The sequence below is a fragment of the Hylobates moloch genome, unplaced genomic scaffold (assembly GCF_009828535.3).
Source record: "Hylobates moloch isolate HMO894 unplaced genomic scaffold, HMol_V3 SCAFFOLD_12, whole genome shotgun sequence".
Classification (NCBI taxonomy): Eukaryota; Metazoa; Chordata; class Mammalia; order Primates; family Hylobatidae; genus Hylobates; species Hylobates moloch.
In genome coordinates, this window is record NW_026652287.1 from 33,413,274 (window position 1) to 33,435,656 (window position 22,383).

The 22,383-nt window shown below is 43.3% G+C and overlaps 1 protein-coding gene across 1 annotated transcript in view; it reads right to left on the bottom strand.

The window, feature by feature from the left end:
• The window catches only part of ZNF766 (zinc finger protein 766), a 24,234-nt gene extending 18,357 nt beyond the window's left edge, over positions 1 to 5,877 (bottom strand). Inside the window, exon 1 of the mRNA XM_032168965.2 lies at positions 5,824 to 5,877. Within this exon, the coding sequence (XP_032024856.1) occupies positions 5,824 to 5,841 (18 nt within the window). The 5' untranslated portion in view covers positions 5,842 to 5,877. The remainder of the gene's footprint in view (positions 1 to 5,823) is intronic.
• Between the last annotated feature and the right edge of the window lie 16,506 nt (positions 5,878 to 22,383).

Consider the following 22,383-nt stretch of genomic DNA (forward strand, 5'->3'; position numbering starts at 1 on the left):
TGTATTTTTTTTTTTTTTTAGTAGAGACAGGGTTTCACCGTGATCACGATCTCCTGACCTCGTGATCCGCCTGCCTCGGCCTCCCAAAGTGCTGGGATTATAAGCGTGAGCCACCACGCCCGGCCTAATTTTTTTTTAACCTTTTTAAACATTTTTGTCAACAACTAAGACAAAAACACACACATCAGCCTAGGCCTGCACAGGGTCAGGACCATCAGTGTCACTGTCTTCCAGTGCCACATCTTGTCCCACCAGAAAGTCCTCCTATGGTAACAATGGTTTCTCCCGGAGGCCTCCTGAAGGACCTGCCTGAGGCTCTTCTAGAGGTGTCACTCCTTTCAGAAATACATCCATGGTGGTTTGCTTGCTTTGTTTCTTTTGTCTTCCTAAATGTTCTTACAGCAGATAATGCATCATGGACGTTCCTTTCTATTAATGAAAATCTTTAGGTGTTGGTGCCTATGTTTTCAAACCTTTTAAGGAGCTTGTCAAGGTCTGCAAAAGCTTCTGCTATATCTTTAACTGTGAATTGCCTTGAGAGTACTTTCTTTTTCTCCTTCAGTTTCCTATTGGCTCATTCTCTTTTTTTTTTTTTTTTTTTTTTGAGATGGAGTCTTGCTCTGTCGCTCAGGCTAGAGTGCAGTGGCGCGATCTTGGCTCACTGCAACCTCCACCTCCTGGGTTCAAGTGATTCTCCTACCTTAGCTTCCCAAGTAGCTGGGACCACAGGCATGTGCCACCACTCCTGATACTGACCTCAAGTGATCCACCTGCCTCAGCCTCCCAAAGTGCAGAGATTACAGATGTTAGCCACTGTGCCCAGCCAGTTCCCTATTCTCTTGCCTCTTCTTCAGCTACATGTTCCTGTATCAGTTCCAATGACTCCTCATTAACCCATTCCTCATGAACCACCTCTAAGAGATTCTCAATGTCATCTTCCTCCACATCCAGGTTAAAGCTGTTTGGTAACACACTAGGTTTGTTTCCGCCAGCATCACCACAAATACAAGGAATGCACTGCACTATGATGTCATGACTGCTCTGAGGTAGCTAGGCAACAGGAATTTTTCAGCCCCAGTGTAATCTTATGGAACCACCATCATAGGCGTGGGCTGCTGTTGACCGAAATGTCCTTATGTGGCATGTGACCGTATTATGCAATTTTATATAAGGGTCTTGAAGATCATCTGATTTGGGTAGTCTTGGGGGGGATCTTGGAAGCAAATCTTATGTGATACCGAGGGATGACTATATAGGGGGACATATTGGACAAAGAGATGATTCAAGTCCTGGACAAAACAGAGTGGGACAGTGAGAGATTGTCTCATCCTACTCAGAAGGGTAAGAAATTTAAAACTTGTGAATTCTTCATTTCTGGAACTTTCCATGTAATATCCTTGGACTATGGTTGACCATGAGTAACTGGAACCTCAAAAAGTACACTAGCAGATAAGGAGCAACTACTGTAGAATCAACTTCAAATATTAAGGCTGGGCCCAACCCGAGAATGTGAATGGGAATCTCAGGTTAAGAGGCTGGGGGCACAAGACATGTATCTGCACCCCAACGTGAAACCAGGGGTGAGCTCCACTCAGATGGGGCAAGCCCATCACACTCCCACCTTCTGGCTCTGCTCTACCCTTGGGTCTTGTTACCAGGATTTACGTACTGGACAGCAAAAGAGCACAAAGAAACATCCAGAGCAGGCAATGTGGACCACAGTGGGGGTAAGGGTGTAGCTGGAGTGTTAAATGTAGGGTAGAGAGGAACGCAGAAGCCTCCACGAAGAAGGTAATATCAGAACAAAGACCTGGGGAAGAAAAGGTGTTTGCACCTGCAGCTGACAGGCTAGAGATGTCCAGGCAGAGGGACAGCCCAGGTGGAAGCCCTGAGGCAGGAGCAACCCTGGCCCCAGGGAAGAGGCCTGTGTGGCTGCAGCAGAGGGAACGAGGGGGACACAGGCAGGAGATGAGCCCAGAGAGGTCCTGGGACGCAGATCACACAGGGATGAGGCCGCCAACATTTCTCTCCAATACTTCAAAAGAATTTCAAAAACAACAAATTTCCTCATCTGTTTTAGTAAATATGTAATTATTTATGTTATAAATTAATGTACTTACAGGCTGGCATGGTGGCTCATGCCTGTAATCCCAGCACTTTGGGAGGCCAAGGCGGGCAGATCACGAGGTCAAGAGATCAAGACCATCCTGGCCAGCATGATGAAACTCCATCTCTACCAAAAATATAAACAATTAGTCGGGCGTGGTGGTGCACGCCTGTAGTCCCAGCTACTCAGGAGGCTGAGACAGGAGAATTGCTTGAACCTGGGAGGTGGAGGTTATGGTGAGCCAAGATCGTGCCACTGCACTCTAGCCTGGCGACATAGCAAGACTCCCTCTCCAAAAAAAAAAAAAAAAAAAAAAATCTAATGTATTTACAATGTAACATCTTACATATTTTGAACATATAACAAGTTCAGCTAAGCCCCAGGAAGTACAGGGTCACCCTCATCTGAGATGTGCAGGACTGCAGGGGAATGCATTTGGGGAAGTTCAGAAAGTGGCACATATGAAGGTGGAGATGCCTGTTAGATGTCCCAGCAAAGAAGTGAGGGGACAACTGAACACAGGTTTCTAGATCTCAGGGCAGAGGTCTGCAGGGCACATGGAGACAGGTAGATGGGGTTCAAAGCGATGAGATGAGATGATATGGAAGGGTAGTGTGTGTGAACAGAGATAAGAAGAGTTTTGGGATCTAAGCCTATTCAACATAGGGAAACCCAGCCTGTACTAAAAAATAAAAAAATTACTCGGGTGTGGTGGTGTGCACCTAGAATCCCAGCTACTTGGGAGGCTGACGCAGGAGGACCTCCTGAGCCCAGGAGTTCGAGGCTGCAGGGAGCTATGGCTGCACCACTGCACTCCAGTCTGGGTGACAGACTGAGACCGTCTTAAAAACCAAAACAAAAACGAAAAAGACCTACATCATGGGACACTCTCATATTCAGAGAAGACAGCTTCAGGAGATACCAGCAGAGGAAACTGGTAAGACAAAAATCTGAAACAAAGTAATTAAATAAATTTAGAGATGTCTTCAAAGCTAAGAAAAAAGAACAGGGAATGATCAGCTGTGCAACATGTTGCTAAGACGAAAAGATGAGGACAGGAAATTCAAAACTGGACTTCGAAACACAGAGATCACTGGTGCCTCTGGGAAAAAAGGATCAAAGGAATGGTGGAGGTGAAAGTAATTGGAAGGGGGTAAATCAAGAACTGGAGGCAAGTCTGAAGACAGAAATATAAACAAGATTTTAGTGTACTGTGTTCTCAAACGGAGCAGTGAAAGAGGGGTACTCACTACAGGGAGAGATGTAATTAATAGAATATTTTTTGTTTTAATCATGGAGGAGTGGCAAGAAAATAAAGGCTTCATTCCGTGCCTTTTTTTTTTTTTTTTTTTGAGACAGAGTCTCACTCTTGTCACCCAGACTGGAGTGCAGTGGCGTGATCTCGGCTCACTACAACCTCCATCTCGGCTCACTGCAACCTCTACCTCCCGGGTTCAAGTGATTCTCCTGCCTCAGCCTCCAGAGTAGCTGGGAATACAGGTACGTGTGACCATGCCCAGCTAATTTTTGTATTTTTAGTAGAGATGGGTTTCACTGTGCTGGCCAGGCTGGTCTGGAACTCCTGGCCATAAGTGATCCACATGCCTTGGCCTCCCAAAGTGCTGGGTGAGCCACCACACCCAGCCAGTGTGTCTGTGTGTGTTTTGTTGGACGATACCTCCATGTGGGTACACTAACCAAAGTAATTCCTTGAAGTAAATATTGGTGATGCCGCAGAGGAAGGATGTCACAGTGTCCTGAGACTGTGAGTAGGGCTGGCACATGGTGCACAATCGCAGGGTCAGCAACAGCCAGGGGGAGGGACAGACCATTCCCAGTTACTACTGAGCAAAGATCACAGGCCCTGATACAGGTGGGTGGGCCGGTTGGAGATCTCTTCCCTTTACTAGTTGAGACGGAAATGTGCACGTGTTTTTCCCCATACTGACTAGTTCTCTGGCACACTCCCAGCTGGATGACCCACAATTTAACTCAATTTTGATAGTATCTACCTGGAAATAGAATCAGATCCCAGTTAAGGACTCAGTCCCACAAGACTGCCCCTCACTTCACATATGGATAAAATTAACGGTTTCCAAAACACACTCCTCTGTTTTGATTTGCTAGGATGACTCTTCCATCTGTATCCTTTGTAATAACCTTCATAACTGATAGTAAACCTAAGTAAAATTTTCTCTGAGTTCTGGGAACCATTCTAGCGAATTAGTAAAATGTGAGGAGGCCGGGCAATGTGGCTCAAGCCTGTAATCCCAGCACTATGGGAGGCCGAGGTGGGCAGATCACCTGAGGTCTCAGGAGTTCACGACCAGTCAGGCCAACACGGTGAAACCCTGTCTCTACTAAAAATACAAAATTAGCCAGGCGTGGTGGCGGGCGCCTGTAATCCCAGCTACTCGGGAGGCTGAGGCAGGAAAATCGCTTGAACTCAGGAGGCTAAGGTTGCAGTGAGCCGAGATTTTGAGCCCCTCTCCTCTCCCACAGTTTCTCCCCTTCTTCCCTCTATTCCTTCTTTTCCACTTGATCTGCTCCGTCTTGCAATTTTTTTCCTCTTGTTGCTCTTTCTCTCCAATCTTTTGATTGTCTCCAATCTCCATATATTTCTGCCTCTTTCTTCTCCCATCTGTGCTCCTCCTGTTAAATTCCCTCTTCTCTGTTACGCCCCCTTGTCCCCAGTGTCTGGCTACCCCAGATCTCTGGGGTGGTTCTCCCTCTGCTCTCCTTGTCACCGGCTGTCCCCTCTTGCTGTCCCAGCACCACGCTGCTCGGTCTGCCCCGGCTCTAAATCCCTCCTCCTCTCCCCAACTTTGTCTGAGGAGCCTCCCGCTTTGCTGCCCCTCTCCCTACCTTGCTGCCCTTCATCTGTCTAGAAATAGAACTTTTCTCTACATTTCTCCAGTTGCTTTTCTCTCCCTGCTACTTCCTGGGGTGCTTCTTTCACTTTGCAAATCTCTCACCCTCCCTCTGCGTTGCCGTCTTGTTAGGGATCTCCCTCATTATTTTCTCTCTAAATTTTTCTGTTTCCTCTACCTCGCTCTCCATCTCTCTTTCACTACACATTCACAGGGAGGGGACTGGAATAAAATGCCCACCTCCTCAAGAGCACAGTTTCCAGTGGGAGGAATCTGGGACGGAAGAACACTGGGTGCCCTAAGATAGGTCCCGGCCACCTCCCCCAACACAGGATCAGGAGAAGCTGTGACTGCGAAGAGGCCTGGGGACAGAAGGGCACGGCCCAAGGAGGACTAGGGCGGCAGGCAGATCAGGGGTGGGGTCTGCAGAATCTCCAGGCCAGGCAGAGGACGAGGCCCCTCCCGAATTGCGGCTGCGGCGCTGCGCCCCAGGGGCCGACAAGGGCGAGGCTTGGGACCCGGAAGGCGTGGATCCGCCTCGCAGGTGGGGACTTTACGTGGCGCGGGGCTGGCGGAGGGGTCACTGAAGGGTTTTAAGCAGGAAAACGGCGCGAAAGCAGCTGCCTACACGGCCCTACGGCAGAACGACCAGGGACAGAACCAGCCCTAGGGCGATTTTAACACACAGGGAAGCGACCCCCAGTATTCTGAAGGGACGCATGAATTTACTCGGGGTGGAGAGAGCGGTGCGGGGATTTTAAGGTCTGTACCGCCCCCCACATCCCGGGTACAGAAGCGTGAGGGCACCGCTAAGCGAACACTTAATCTAAACAAAGGAAAACTCACGCGCCGCAGTTGCGCCATATCTCCTCGCCATCCACTTCCGGGTCTGCAGGCGGCTGCGCGCGAACGGAGAGGCCAGGCCGGGGCGTGGCCAGCGAGGCGGCGGGCGGGGCCTGAATGCTTATGGGCCGGGCCCTGCGCTTCCCTTCTCCTATCTCTGGGCGTGTCTCGGTTTTCCGGATTTTGCAAGCCACACTTGCCAGTCAGGCTGGAGCCGCTCCACGGTTTGTGACCTGGGATCTCAGTAGGAGGGTCAACGTCTGTTTGGATCCAGGAAAGGTCCCACAATTAAAATTAAGGAATTCAATTAAAATTTAGAAATTTAATTGAAAAGCCCTTAAATTGTCTGTGAAAGGAATGCAAACTAAAGTACAATATGCAAACTGAACCTGTGCAGAATGTGTAATTTCATGCTGACGCCCCACAGAATAGCATAGAAATCCTCTCCATTTCTATTCCCCATTCACTCTGGAGAAGAGAGTTCCAAAGAGTTTCCTGGGCCACATCTGGGGCGTGGAGTGCTAAGGCCAGTGAGAAGTCAGGTCACCAGCTGTTGCTTTTAAAAAAGCAATAGAGGCCGGGCGCGGTTGCTAACGCCTGTAATCCCAGCACTTTGGGAGGCCGAGGCGGTCGTATCACTGGAGGTCAGGAGTTCGAGACCAGCCTGACCAAAATGGAGAAACCCCGTCTCTACTAAAAATACAAAAATTAGCCGGGCGTGATGGCACACGCCTATAATCCCAGCTACTTGGGAGGCTGAGGCAGGAGAATTGCTTGAACCCGGGAGGTGGAGGTTGCAGTGAGCCGAGATCGCCATTGCACTCCAGCCTGGGCGACAAAAGCAAAACTCCGTCTAAATAAATAAATAAGCAATAGCTTTTTAAAAATACATGTAAATTACTTCTTTTCACTTGTTCTATTCCACACTTGAGTTATTTTAAACACCTTTGAAATATGCTTACGTCAATATTTTCTAAAAATATTGTAATTTCAGATTCACTTTAGGTGCATTCTGAAAGTAATAAGTAAACATACTTTTTATTTTAAAATTATAATCTCTTTTAAATCTTGTTTTCTCTTCTTCAATGTCCTGGCACCTGTAGATAACAAAGCCCTTAAAATAGTCTTCAGAAGACAATTGTATTTATTGATCTAAAGAATAATTCTGCAGTAATTCTAAGTGTATTTGGTAGGCAGATTATTCTTTTATAGAACCCTGATAGAAATAAAACTAGATTATCAAATTTTAAATAGCCTTACGTCTGCCGGCAATAATTTTATGGCAATATTTTTTAATTAACAGGTACTAATAAGTATGTTTTTCTCTCGTATCTCACTCCCCCAATTTTTTTTTTTTTCTTAAGACAGAGTCTCACTCTGTCATCCAAGCTGGAGTGCAGTGGCACGATCTCAGCTCACTGCAACCTCTGCCTCCTGGGTTCAAGCAATTCTCCTGCCTCAGCCTCTCGAGTAGCTGAGATTACAGGCGCGTGCCACCATGCCTGGCTAATTTTTGTATTTTTGGTAGAGATGGGGTTTTGCCATGTTGGCCAGGCTGGTCTCGAACTCCTGACCTCAGGTGATCATCTGCCCACCTTGGCCTGCAGAGTGCTGGGATTACAGGCGTGAGCCACCGCACCCGGCCTTATATCCCTATTTTTGGATCCCTTCATCCATCTTGAAGTATGATCATGTTTAGATATGAAAATGAACATATTTAAAATATTAGCAGGTTAAAATGAGAAGGATATAGTGATATGTCACAAAGATGGATATGAGATGACATATCAGCATTTTTAAAAAATTTTTTTCAGATGGAGTCTCGCTCTGTTGCCCAGGCTGGTGTGCTGTGGCATGGTCTCCACTCACTGCAACCTCTGCCTCCCGGGTTCAAGCGATTCTCCTACCTCAGCCTCCCGAGTAGCTGAGATTACAGGGGCCTGCCACCACACCCAGCTAATTTTTTGTATTTTTAGTAGAGATGAGGTTTCACCATGTTGGCCAGGCTGGTCTCGAACTCCTGACCTCGTGATCAGCCCGCCTTGGCCTCCCAAAGCACTGGGATTACAGGCGTGAGCCACCGCGCCCAGCCAATATCAGCATATTTTACTTCAATTATTATTATTATTTTTTAGAGACAGGGTCTCACTGTGTTTTCCAGGCTGCATATGAACTCCTGGGCTCAAGAAATCCTCTTGCCTCAGCCACTTAAGTAGCTAGGACTCCAGGCACACTCCACGGTGACCTGGGTCAGCATTATTTTCTGAAGATGCAGTATCTGGGATAGATTTTGGGATCTGTACAAGATAGATGTCTATATTATGCAATATTGCTAAATAGCTATGTTGCCACGGAAGAACTTTTAGCATTGACTTCTATGATCTGAAGCAAAGAAATGAGTTGATTGCAGAGCTTTTCATGAAACTAAAAAGCAGAGGATAAGCTGATTATAGCTTAAAGTTATGAATCCATTATGTATATGGGGAGTTTGTTGCTTCTAAAATTTTCAAGGGATCAGCATGGACATTTTTGTTTTTTGTTTTTTTGTTTTTTTTGACGGGGTCTCGCTCTGTCGCCCAGGCTGGAGTGCAGTGGCACAATCTCAGCTCACTGCAACCTCCGCCTCCCAGGTTCAAGTGATTCTCCTGCCTCAGCCTTCTGAGTAGCTGGGATTACAGGCATGTGCCACCACACTCAGCTAAGTTTTTGTATTTTTAGCAGAGATAGGGTTTCACCGTGTTGACGAGGCTGGTCTCAAACTCCTGACCTCAAGTGATCCTCCTACCTTGGCCTCCCAAAGTGCTGGGATTACAGGTGTGAGCCACTGCACCTGGCCAACAATTTTACTGATGAATAAACGTTTAACAAGAATATCATAGGCAATAGAGGCAATCCGTTAGGAGATAGGAAAAAGAGTAATTTCTATACAACCCATTATAGACTGCTTTTTGAGATAAGCACTGATTAGCCTCAAAAACTTGATTGCACTATTGCTCGTACATTGTTCATCCTGACCTTACATGGTAATTGGGGAGACCATCTATGTTAGCCAATTAGCTTTATTCAGAAACGGCGGGGAAAACCCTAACTTACATGTTTACAACAAGTGGTAGTTTTACAAAATGGAGCCAGGTACCCACTGTAGGTAGGCTCCTACTATCCCACAGAAACAGAGATACAGGTGCTATCTCTAGTGATGTTGACATTTGAAAGAGATGTCTCCCAAGTCCTTGAGAAAGATATCCCTAGGTCATTATGCTGACAAAAGGTTTATTTAGTTTCTAAAAATAAACATTTCAGGAGAAAGTACTCACACTTACAAGTTTTCTAAGGTAAATGTTCTGACAAAAAGAAGAGGAAGAAAAATGCCTTCCCATATTTTCAAAGGAGGAATGCAGGCTCTCATTTTTATTTCGTACTTATCCCTATAATGCATGCATAGAATATTCACCAGTGACCTTAATGTTGGCCAAAAGAAAATTTCAGCTAATTCAAAAAATTAGGCAAGGCGCTGTGGCTCACGCCTGTAATCCTGCACTTTGGGAGGCCAAGGCAGGTGGATCACCTGAGGTCAGGAGTTCGAGACCACCCTGGTGAAACCCCATCTCGACAAAAAAATACAAAAATTAGCTGGGCGTGGTGGCGTGTGCCTGTAATCCCAGCTACTAGGGAGGCCGAGGCAGGAGAATCGCTTGAACCCAGGAGGCAGAGGTTGCAGTGAGCTGAGAACATACCATTGCACCCCAGCCTGGGCGACAGAATGGGACTCTGTCTCAAAAAAAAAAAGAAAAAAGAAAATGACAGGAAATATTAAGTGTGGCAAGGATGTGAATAAACCAAGAACTCATGTGCTGCTGGTGGGAGCTGAAATGGATACAAACATTTTGGAAAACTGTTTGGTAGTGGCTACATAAGCCTACCAGATGCCAATTTATGCTTCAATAATTTCACTTCTATGAATTTATCCATCATAAATTCATATATATATCAACAAAAGACAAGTTACATAATTTATATAGGTAGGACTATTCATTGCTCATAAAAGCCACAAACTCAAAATTACTACATGCCCTTTAACAATAGTATGACTCGGCTGGGCGCAGTGGCTCATGCCTGTAATCCCAGCACTTTGGGAGGCCGATGTGGGTGGATCACTTGAGGTTAGGAGTTCAACACCAGCCTGCCCAACATGGTGAAAACCCATCTCTACCAAAAATACAAAAAAAAATTAGCCGGGTGTTGTGGCAGGTGCCTGTAATCCCAGCTACTCAGGAGGCTGAGGCAGGAGAATCACTTGAACTCGGGAGGCGGAGGTTGCAGTGAGCCTTTGTCACGCCATTGCCCTCCAGCATGGGTGACAAGAGCAAGACTCTATCTCAAAAACAAACAAACAAAAGTAAAAGCAAACAAACAGAATAGTATGACTCAATCATCTGATTATTCATTCAATGGAATCATAGGAAGCAATGCTAATGAATACCATTAATAGAATGCAATAATTAAGGTATAGTCACACACAAAAATTCTAATGAAATAGATATAAAAGCTAAATATAAAAGAATTCATGTTGATTCCATTTATATAAAGTAGCAAACAGGCCAAAATAATCTAATCCCTTAAATACTAGAAGAGATGTAAACCAAAATCTCAAGAGTTCCACTCCTGCAAATAGAAACAACAGAATTATAATGTTGTGGGTATTGACTTAGAGGGCAAAGAAGGAGCTTCTTGTGAACTCTTGTGAACAGAACAGTGTTCTGTTTTTGTATCTATGTATTACATAAAGAGCTATGTTTGTTTGCAAAATTCCAATGAGCTGTGATTTATAACCTGTGATGGGTCTTGAATTTGATAAAAATACATATGACCGAAAGGAGTTAAAATAATTTTGGTGGGGGTAGGGAATATTGGTGCTAAGGTTATGAATGACCTTCCACTTGTGTCTGTACAGGAGAAAACTTATAGAGCTACAGGCACAGATTAAGAAACACGGGAAATATTAGGGAATAATAACAATGTTGTAGATATTGACCCTTTGATTTGATTTTGTCATGAATACAGCAGAAAACTATCCTATCTTGTTTTCTTTGTGATGTTTTTGCTGCTATATTTGGCAATTATAAACATGGGAAAAATCTTTTTTTTTTTTATTTTGAGATAGTCTTACTCTGTCACCCAGGCTGGAGTGCAGTGGTACGATCTCGGTGCACTACAACCTCCACCTCCCAGGTTCAAGTAATTCCTGTATCTCAGCCTCCCAGGTAGTTGGGATTACAGGCCTGCGCCACCACGCCTGGTTAATTTTCATGTTTTTGGTAGAGATGGGGTTTCGCCACGTTGGCCAGGCTGGTCTCCAGCTTCTGGCCTCAAGTGATCTGCCCACCTCGGCCTCCCAAAGTGCTGGGGTTACAGGTGTGAGATACCGCACCTGGCTGGAAAAAAATCATATTTGTCAATGTATCAGGGTCCAGCAGAGAAAAATGGAAAGTCCAATATACATTGGATAATTCATTTTAAATTCTACACACCTGTAGTTCCTGGGACTTATCATGATGGCTTGAAACACTGCAGACACAGGTGGTGCCAACGGTCATACCCTACCAACTCTGTGAGGACAGAAACAAATTGGAATCTGAAATCATTAAGGAAGTTATATCACCTAAAATCTGCCATTGACTTGGTGCTGCATACAGAGGTGTGTCTTGGGTACACCTTTAAACAGAATGAGCAAGAAGTGGCTATAATCAGGTGCTTCCAATTCAAATCTGTGGACCTCAGTCTGCACCCTGCTAAATAAAAGAAGGCACAATGGTAAGGAAGACAGAAATTTTTCAGGATTCCAACAACATTCTGTGATAAATAGACCATTCCTCCTATCCCTGGAGGCCATTCTGCCACTTCCTGGTGATTGACATTCGTCTTTTTTTTTTTTTTTTATTATACTTTAGGGTTTTAGGGTACATGTGCACAATGTGCAGGTTTGTTACATATGTATCCATGTGCCATGTTGATTTCCTGCACCCATTAACTCGTCATTTAGCATTAGGTGTATCTCCTAATGCTGTCCCCGCCCCCCTCCCCCCACCCCACAACAGTCCCCGGAGTGTGATGTTCCCCTTCCTGTGTCCATGAGTTCTCATTGTTCAATTCCCACCTGTGAGTGAGAACATGCGGTGTTTGGTTTTTTGTCCTTGCGATAGTTTACTGAGAATGATGTTTTCCAGTTTCATCCATGTCCCTACAAAGGACATGAACTCATCATTTTTTATGGCTGCATAGTATTCCATGGTGTATATGTGCCACATTTTCTTAATCCAGTCTATCGTTGTTGGACATTTGGGTTGGTTCCAAGTCTTTGCTATTGTGAATAGTGCCGCACTAAACATACGTGTGCATGTGTCTTTATAGCAGCATGATTTATAGTCCTTTGGGTATATACCCAGTAATGGGATGGCTGGGTCAAATGGTATTTCTAGTTCGAGATCCCTGAGGAATCGCCACACTGACTTCCACAATGGTTGAACTAGTTTACAGTCCCACCAACAGTGTAAAAGTGTTCCTATTTCTCCACATCCTCTCCAGCACCTGTTGTTTCCTGATTTTTTAATGATGGCCATTCTAACTGGTGTGAGATGGTATCTCAATGTGGTTTTGATTTGCATTTCTCTGATGGCCAGTGATGATGAGCATTTCTTCATGTGTTTCTTGGCTGCATAAATGTCTTCTGACATTCGTCTTGAGAGCCAGAAGATCCTGCAGAAAACATGAGGTGTAGATCGCATTAATGACATAATTGAAAAACAGTATTTTACTGAAAAATGTTTAAAGTTTTGTTTTGCTGAAAGGCTTTCTAGGGTTGAATGTATAACATTTAAATAGCACTTACAATATAGGAATCACGGCTATCATGTGGTATGTATGGTACCTTCTTTGATTTTTCCAACTGTATGATGGATTCACTGGCATAATTTTCCTTGTAGAAACAAAAAAAACTTACAGAGTCTCGCTAGTGTCGCCCAGGCTGGAGTGCAATGGCGCAATCTCGGCTCGCTGCAACCTCCACCTCCTGGGTTCAAGCAATTCTCCTGCCTCAGTCTCCCAAGTAGCTGGGATTACAGGTGCCCGCCACCACACCTGGCTACTTTTTTTTTTTTTTTTTTTTTTTTTGAGACGGAGCCTTGCTGTGTCGCCCAGGCTGGAGTGCAGTGGCGCAATCTCGGCTCACTGCAGGCTCCGCCTCCCGGGTTCACGCCATTCTCCTGCCTCAGCCTCCCGAGTAGCTGGGACTACAGAGCGAAGACAAATGGAAGCTCCAGATGTGGTGCGTATCCTGTACTCTGCCCTATCTGCTTCTTCCCTTGGCTGCTGCTACCCTGGATCTTTTCCGTAACCGTGAGCATGGCAGCTTTCAAGGAGTTGCATGAGTTCTTCCAGTGAATTGTCCCACTTTAGGGTGATTTGGGGAAGCCCTGAAATTGCAGTGGGCGTCTGAAGGGAGTGTGATCTTGTGTGGACTATGTTTCCTGTAACTTCTCAGTTTACCTCGAATGTCTCCTAGGAGAATGGAGAGTGGACCTGGGTCAAACTGTGGATTTATGTGTTGGGAAACCAAAGTTTCATTTTCGGCTCTTCTATTTTAAACTTCCAAATTAATGGCATAACTGATTAGTGCTTTTTACTAAAAATTCAGGAATCGTAAATATAAAGAAATTTCCTAGCTACTGCTGTTCAATTGAGAAGATAGCCTAGGTTTATCTAATAGTTACAAGAATGGCTGGGCATGGTGGCTCACGCCTGTAATCCCAGCACTTTGGGAAGCCGAGGTGGGTGGATCACCTGAGGTCAGGAGTTCAAGACCAGTCCGGCCAATATGGTGAAACCCCGTTTGTACTAAAAATATAACAAAATTAGCTGGGTGTGGGGGCATGCACCTGTAATCCCAGCTACTTGAGAGGCTGAGGCAGGGGAATTGCTTGAACCAGGGAGGTGGAGGTGGCAGTGAGCCGAGACCGCACCATTGCACTCCAGCCTGGGCAACAGAGCAAAACTTCAACTCAAAAAAAAAAAAAAAAAAAAAAAAAAGAATGGTAGAATTTGCCTGTTAAATCATGTGTTTTATTTGTGAGAAATTTGTTTTTTTTACATCTTTCTCTTTAGAATAGTTTTATGTCCAGACTTTTTCTGTCACTGCTGAGGTCACAATAGTAAAGTATATTTCCTAGAACGTGCCCATATTATCATTTCTAAATTAATTTACATTTAATTATATAAATGAGTCCATCGATTTCTATTGCAAATTACTCCATATTTTTCTCCCACATTTATCTCATTTCTTATTATTAATCCATTCTAGATCCTTTGTCTGATTCCAGTTACCTGCTGAATACTTACATAATGGATCTGCAAATTAAGGATCAGCTTGATTTTAGGAAGAAGAGTATCTCATAGAATTAGGAAATCCAGCCGGGCGCGGTGGCTCACGCTTGTAATCCCAGCACTTTGGGAGGCCGAGGCGGGGGGATCACGAGGTCAAGAGATCGAGACCACGGTGAAACCCCGTCTCTACTAAAAATACAAAAAATTAGCCGAGCGTGGTGGCGGGCGCCTGTAGTCCCAGCTACTCAGAGAGGCTGAGGCAGGAGAATGGCGTGAACCCGGGAGGCAGAGCTTGCAGTGAGCCGAGATTGCGCCACTGCACTCCAGCCTGGGCAACAGAGCGAGACTCCGTCTCAAAAAAAAAAAAAAAAAAAGAATTAGGAAATCCAGTGAGACAAACATGCTTCTCTATAAGTGCCTCACAGATCAGACCTCAATATTTTCTGCTCCTTGCAGTCTTCAGGGATTGTTAAAAAGTAAGAGCCTCTTTTGGATACTTCATGGTCTCTTTGGAGACATTTATGAGAAAGTTGTAATTGCCTCTGGTAATTAGCAACTGCAAAAAGTTTTTCAAAAAGTTATCAACTCCCTAAGTCGGCTGTCATTGCTGCTACAGGTAAAATTATAATTGCACTTCTGAGGGAAGATGAGGTCAGAGACTCACAAACCTTTATCTCAGGGTCTGGCTGCCTCCTTCCCACACGGTGCTGTTACGACCTTCACACAAACTGGGCTGTCCTGGCAGTGGGAAGGAATCAGGTGAGTATTTTTGTGTTTCAGTCTGGGAGGCAGAATCTGCAAGAAAAGAAGTCCAGGTGTTCATGTCTGGAAAGGGATTTATCTTTTGTAGAAACAGAGTCAGTAGCAAAGCCAGACAGGGAGGCGGAATAATTCCTGTCTTATGGGCTGAGTCAATAAAGAGAGATGAGGGGCCTAAACCTTCTACCAATCCCTGATGGATACAAAGCTATCATAATAAAATCTGGACGAGCACAGTGGCTCACACCTGTAATCCCAACAATTTGGGAGGCTGAGGTGGGCGGATCACTCGAGTTCAGGAGTTTGAGACCAGCCTGACCAACATGGCGAAACCCCATCTCTACTAAAAATACAAAAATTAGCTGGGCTTGATGGCTGGCGCCTGTAATCCCAGCTACTTGGGAGGCTGAGACGGGAGAATCGCTTGAATTCCGGGAGACGGAGGTTGCAGTGAGCCGAGATCACACCTCTGCAGTCCAGCCTGGGTGACAAAACTAGACTCCGTCTCAGAAACCAAACAAAACAAAGGTAACTTAATAAAATCTTCACTTAGGATGAGAGTTGGTGAATAATTCCAGTGATAATTAAATAAGATTTATGGTGCTCAAGGATTGTAGTAAATAAATATATATGTTGTTCACACACCTCATAAGAATCACACAGTACATTTACAATATTTTTAATAATATGCTTATACTGCCTCCGTGATTATAATGAAGAGTAGGATAGAGCTAGAAAAATTACCTTATCCTGTGCAGAAACTATACATCTGAAATCATTTCCGGAACAAAATAGTTTGTTTTTTAAGAAATCTAACTCTGTATAAATGATGCGCTTAATGGAGACAGTGATTGTCCTCCACGGAAAACGTCTGTGCTCTTAGGATTATGGTGAGGCTGCTTTCCCTCTTCATGTTAGGGAAGTAGCATTTAAGGGAAGGGTAACTTTACTATTAAGAGCTGCAAATAGCAGTAGTCAGGATCAGCTGTATCTTGTGTTATTTTTCCTGGTCAAAAATATTCTGCATAACTCTTTAATTTTTTTTTTTGAGATAGAATTTTGCTCTTTTTGCCCCAGATGGAGTGTATGATTTTAGCTCACTGCAACCTCCGCCTCCCAGGTTCAAGCTATTCTCCTGCCTCAGCCTCCCAAGTAGCTGGGATTACAGGCATATGCCACCATGCCTGGCTAATTTTTGCACTTTTTTTTTTAGTGGAGACAGGGTTCCATCATGTTGGCCAGGCTAGTTTCGAACTCCTGACCTCAGGTGATCCACCGACCTCGACCTCCCAAAGTGCTGGGATTACAGGCATGAGCCACCGTGCCCGGCCTATCCTACTCTCTCATTCTATTAGGCTATTTCAGATTACACACACAGGTGAGATCATGCAGTATTTGTCCTTCACTGACCACTGCCTTACTTACTTAGCATAACATCCTTAAGATTTATCCATGTCGTCATCTCTTGCAGAATTTCCTTCTTTCTAAAGGCTGAATAATGTTCCACTGTATATTCACACATCCCATTTTTTTCATCCATTCATCATTCAATGGATAGGCAGGTCGTTTCCACATCCAAGCTATTGTGAGCAGTGCTGCAATGAACATGGAAGTTCCGACATCTCTGAGGTCCTGATTTCAGTTATTTTGCTATATACTCAGAAGTGGGAAGGCTGGATCATATGGTAATTGTCCCCATTTTATTCTATTATTTTATTTTATTTTAGAGACAGAGTTTCCCTGAGTAACTGCAGGTCTGCAGGCATGCACCACATCTGGCTTCATTTTAATTTTTTTGAGGAACGTCTGTATCGTTTTCCATATAGGCATCACCATTTTGCATTTTCAGCCACAGTGTATAAGAGTTACGATTTCTCTGCCTCTTTGCCACACTTGCTGTTTTGGGTTTTTGCTAATAGTAATTATAGGAGGTGTGAAGTGATACTTCACTGTGGTTTCGACTTGTATTTTCTGCAGAATCAGTGACATGGAGCATGTTTTTATATACCTGTTGGGCATTTGAATGTCTTCTTTGGAGTAATGCTATTCAAGCCTTTAACCCATTTTTAAATTGATCTATTTTTTGTTTTAGGAGTTATTTTTTGCTATTGAGTTGTAAAAGTTCATTTTACTATGACTTCAACATCCCATAATGCTCAAGATTTTGTGTCTCCAGATTCCATTTTGCAGGTATTTCTTCTGTTTTAATGTATTTTACAAATTACATTATCCTGCTGATAGTTTCACATGACTTGTACATTAACATATTGATTTCTGACTGATCAAAAATTACCAATAATTGAGTTTCTATCTATATTGTTTTATTACCTGTTAGTATTTCATGTTTAACAGTCTAGAAACAGAGTAATATTCTTCAATAATTTCATTGATAAATGCCATAGTATTTTTTCCTCCTATTGGATGAGTTAATGAGTTTTCCTGCTACCAAAGTAATATTGAGCCATTCTTGCATTCAGTAAATCCAACTTGTACCGGGGGAAGTTTCCTTTAGGATTATACTCTAATTAGTGCACCAACAGTGTATTGGGATATCAAAGGTTACTGACATTGGATATTGACTTATGCAGTAAATCTTTACACAGGAATGGAAACTTGTTTTGAACAAAATTTTAAAATACCAGAGATGGAAAATAAAATGGCATGGTAAACAAACAAAACTAATTAGGTCCAGGTTTTTTGAAAACACAGCTGAATGGTCTGTTAGCATAGCACAGGCCTTAGCAATGACCTTCGCAGCCACCCTAGTCAAGTGCAAGTCTCCTCTTAGCCCCTAAGCAGCTGGTGAATTTCCACAAATCACTGCACCTCTCTGTATCTTAAGTTCCTTTTGTCTCTACAAGGAAAATTATGCCAGTGAATCCATCATACAGTTATAAAAATCAAAGAAGGTATCATACATACCACATTACAGCAGTGATTCCTATATCGTAAGTGCTCTTTAAGTGTTACACATTCAACCCTAGAAAGCTTCTTCGCAAAACAAAACTTTAAATGTTTCTAAGTAGAATACGGGTTTTTCCATTGATATTATCAATGGATAATATCACCTCACCTACACTTCATGTTCTCTGCAGGATCTGCTGGCTCTAAAGATGAATATCAGTCACTGGGAACTGGCAGAATGGCCTCCAGGGAGTTGGCAATAGGAATGATCTACTTATCGTAGAATTTTGTTGGAATCCTAAAGAGTTTCTGTCTTCTTTACCATTATGTCTTCTTTTACTTAACAGGGTGCAGGTTGAGGACCACAGATTTGAATCGGAAGCACCTGATTATAGCCACTTCTTACGCATTCTATTTAAGGGTATTCCCAAGACACACCTCTGTATGCAGCACCAAGTCGATGGCAGACTTTATATTGAATAATTTCCTTCGTGATTTTGGATTCTGATTTGTTATCCTCACAGAGTTGGCAGGGTGTGACCGTTGGCACCAACTGTATCTGCAGTGTTTCAAGCCATCATGATGAGCCCCAGGAATTCCAGATGTGTAGAATTTAAAATAAACTATCCTAAGTATATGGGGCTTTCTATTTTCCTCTACTGGACCTTGAATATGCTGATAAATATGGTTTTTCCCTATGCGTGTGATTGCCAAATATAGCAGCAGAAACATTACAAACAAAACAAGATAGGATAGTTTTCTTCTGCATTCAGGACAAAAATCAAAGAATCAGCCTATATAGCATTGGCATTATTCTCTTATGTTTCTTGCTGTGGCTGTTAATCTGTGCCTGCATCTTCATAAATTTTATCTGGTACAGACACAAGTGGAAGTTCACACACATTCTTAGCACCAATATCCCCACCCTAAACTTCTTTTAACTCTTTTTGGTGATATGTATTATTATTTTTTATTTTTTTAATAGTTTTTTTTTAATTAAATTTTAAGTTCCAGGATCAATGTGCTGGACATACAGGTTTGTTACACAGGCAAATGTGTGCCGTGGTGGTTTGTTGCACCTCTCAACCCATCACCTAGGTATTAAGCCCTGCATGCATTAGCTATTTATCCTGATGCTCTCCCTCCCCTCCTCCTCCTCGACAGGTCCCAGTGTGTGCTGTTCCTCTCCCTGTGTCCATGTGTTCTCATTGTTCAGCTTCCATTTATAACTGAGAACATGTGGTGTTTGGTTTTCTGTTCCTGTGTCTGCTGAGGATAAAGGCTTCCAGTGATATGTATTTTGATTAAGTCAAAGACTTGTTATAGGTTATAAATCACAGTTCACTGGAATTTCACAAAAGAACATAACTCTTTATGCAACACGTGGATGAGGAAACAGAATACTGCCAGTTCACCAGAAGTTCCTCTGTGCTAAGTCACTATCCTCAAGGCTATCGTTCTGTTGGAACTATTTGTAGAAGTGTTGCTGTCAAGATACTGGTTTACATTTATTCCAGTATTTAAGAGTTTAAATCACATTTGTCTGTTTGCTACTTGATATAAATGAAATCAGCATAAATTATTTCCTATTTGGCTCCTATATTCCATAAGAATTTTTTGTGAATATATCTTTATGATTATGGTTTTTGTTTTTTTTGTTTGTTTGTTTGTTTTGATACAGAGTCTCGCTCTGTTGCCCAGGCTGGAGTGCAGTGGCACGATCTCGTCTCACCACAACCTCTACCTCCCAGGTTCAAGCAATTCTCCTGCCTCAGCCTCCCCAGAAACTGGGACTACAGGCATGCACCACCATGCCTGGCTAATTTTTGTATTTTTAGTAGAGACGGGATTTTACTATGTTGGCCAAGCTGGTCTTGAACTCCTGACCTCGTGATTCGCCTGCCTCAGCCTCCCAAAGTGCTGAGATTACAGGCGTGAGCCACCGTGCCTGGCTGAATATATCTTTATGATTATGTATTGTTGATGGTATTCATCAGTATTGCTTCATCAGATTCCAGTGCATGAATATCAAACAATTGATCAAGCCATTTCATTGTTAATGGGCATGTGACTGGTACTGAGTTTGTGGCTCTTGTAAGTAATGAATAGTGCCACTATATAGTGTGTGACTCATCTTTTGGTGGTATATGTAAGAATTTATGTTTTGTAAATTCATAGAAATGAAATTGTTGCAACAGAAATTGACATCTGGTAAGTTTATTTAGAGGTTATTGCAACAGTTTTATAAAATGTTTGTATCCATTTCAACATCCACCAGCAGTGCCTGAATTCTTAGTTTATCCACATCCTTGTCAAAATTAGTATTTCCTGTCATTTCCATCTGAGCTTTCTGTTTGGTGTATGATGGTACCAGGTATTGGTTTCATTTGAATTTTCCTGATTACTAACAGCATTGAATATTTTGCATATTCCTTAGCCACTGAATACTTTTTTTTTTTTTGAGACGGAGTCACACCCTGTCACCCAGGCTGGAGTGCAGTGGCATGATCTGGGCTCACTGCAAGCTCCGCCTCCTGGGTTCACGCCATTCTCCTGCTTCAGCCTCCCGAGTAGCTGGGACTACAGGCACCCACCACCACGTCCGGCTAATTTTTTGTATTTTTAGTAGAGATGAGGTTTCACCGTGTTAGCCAGGATGGTCTCGATCTTCTGACCTTGTGATCCACCTGCCTTGGCCTCCCAAAGTGCTGGGATTACAGGCGTGAGCCACCGCGCCCGGCAAAAAGCTTTATTGCTCACACAAAGCCTGTTGGTGGTCTCTTCACACGGATGCCCATGACACCCAGCTAGTTTTTTTGTTTTGTTTTGTTTTTTGTTTTTAGAGACAGGGTCTCGCGCTGTCACCCAGGCTGGATTCCAATGGTGTGATCATAGCTCAACTTCCTGGGCTCAAGTGATACTCCTGTCTCAGCCTCCTGAGTAGCTGGGAACACAGGCACACACCACCATGCCTGGCTAATTTTTGGATTTTTTGTGGAGACGAGGTCTCACCACGTTGCCCAGGCTGTTCTCAAACTCCTGGGTCAAGTGATCCCCCTGCCTTGGCCTCTCAAAGTGTTGAGATTACAGGTGTGAGGCACTGCGCCCAGCCGAATAACTTCTTTTTCATAGTCTCAGATGGAACAATCAGCCCACTTTGTCATCTCTTGTGTGGTTTGTTAAAGTTCTTCATGATGGATACACATCTTTCTCTGTCTGTCACCACCTCTGTTCTCTCCCCCACCTTCTCTCTCTCATGTGTGTACATACGTATGTGGATTTGATGCAAATAACTATTAGTTTTAATGTAATTTGTCATTTCATTCATATCGTTAATGTTTGTGTTTTGTTAGAGATATTTTCTTATTCTTAGGCCACTGAAATATTAACTTTTCTTCCTAAAACCTTTATTATCTTTAATATTTAGATGAGTAATCCATTCAGAATTTACACTCTGTGATGTGGTTAATGATTACAGTTTTTCTTTTTTCCAATATGACTAGCATAAACGTCAGGTTATAATGAAAGTGTCTGATTCTGTTTTCTTTCCATTTGAACTCACCTGTCATTTCTTCCCCCAGGTTAATTCTACCTCATTCCTAGTGCTGACTTCTCCATGAATTATACTGGGAATTCCACACATCTCTTCCTGCCTCCTGCAGTCTTTGGCAATCCCACAAGAGCGCACTTTCAAAGTACATTTTCTATTTCAAAACTCAACTATGAACGTTTTTATCAGAAGAACAATTGCTATAATTTTTAAAAACATATTGAATGACAGAATAGGTTACATGAATTTTGCAATAGGAATGATCTTCTTATCACAGACTACAGTTGGAATTCTGGGCAATTTCTCTCTTCTTTACCATTATCTCTTGTTTGACCACTTTGAATGCAGGTTGAGGTCCACAGATTTGATTCTCAAGCACCTGACTATAGCCAACTCCTTGGTCATTTTCTCTTATGGAGTACCACAAACAATAGTAGGCTTTAGGTTGAAACATTTCCTCAATGATTTTGGGTGCAAACTTGTTTTGTTTGTTCAGAGAATGAGCAGGGGAGTGTCCACTGGCACCACCTGCCTCTTGAGTGTCTCCCAGACCATCACGATCAGCCCTATGAACTCCTGTTGGAAAGATTTTAAAGTAAAAGCTCCAGAGTATATTGGCTTCTCAATTTCCCTTTGCTAGATCCTACACATGCTGGTCAATTTTATTTTTCCAATGTGTCTGTTATTCTTGTCTAGCAAATGCAGATCCAAAAATATCACTAAGGAAAGGGATTTGGGATACTGTTTTGTTGTAGATTATGAGAAAATCCCTGGCTCCATGTATACAGCATTGATAGTGCTCCCTGAAGTTTTATTTTCTGTGCTTATAATCTGGGTGAGTGGCTCTACGATTTTCACCCTGTACAGGCACAAGCAGCAGGTCCAATCCATTCACAGAACTCATGCTTCTGGATCCTCCCCTGAGTCCAGAGCCACCCAAAGCATCCTCGTCCTGGCGAGCACCCTTGTATCTT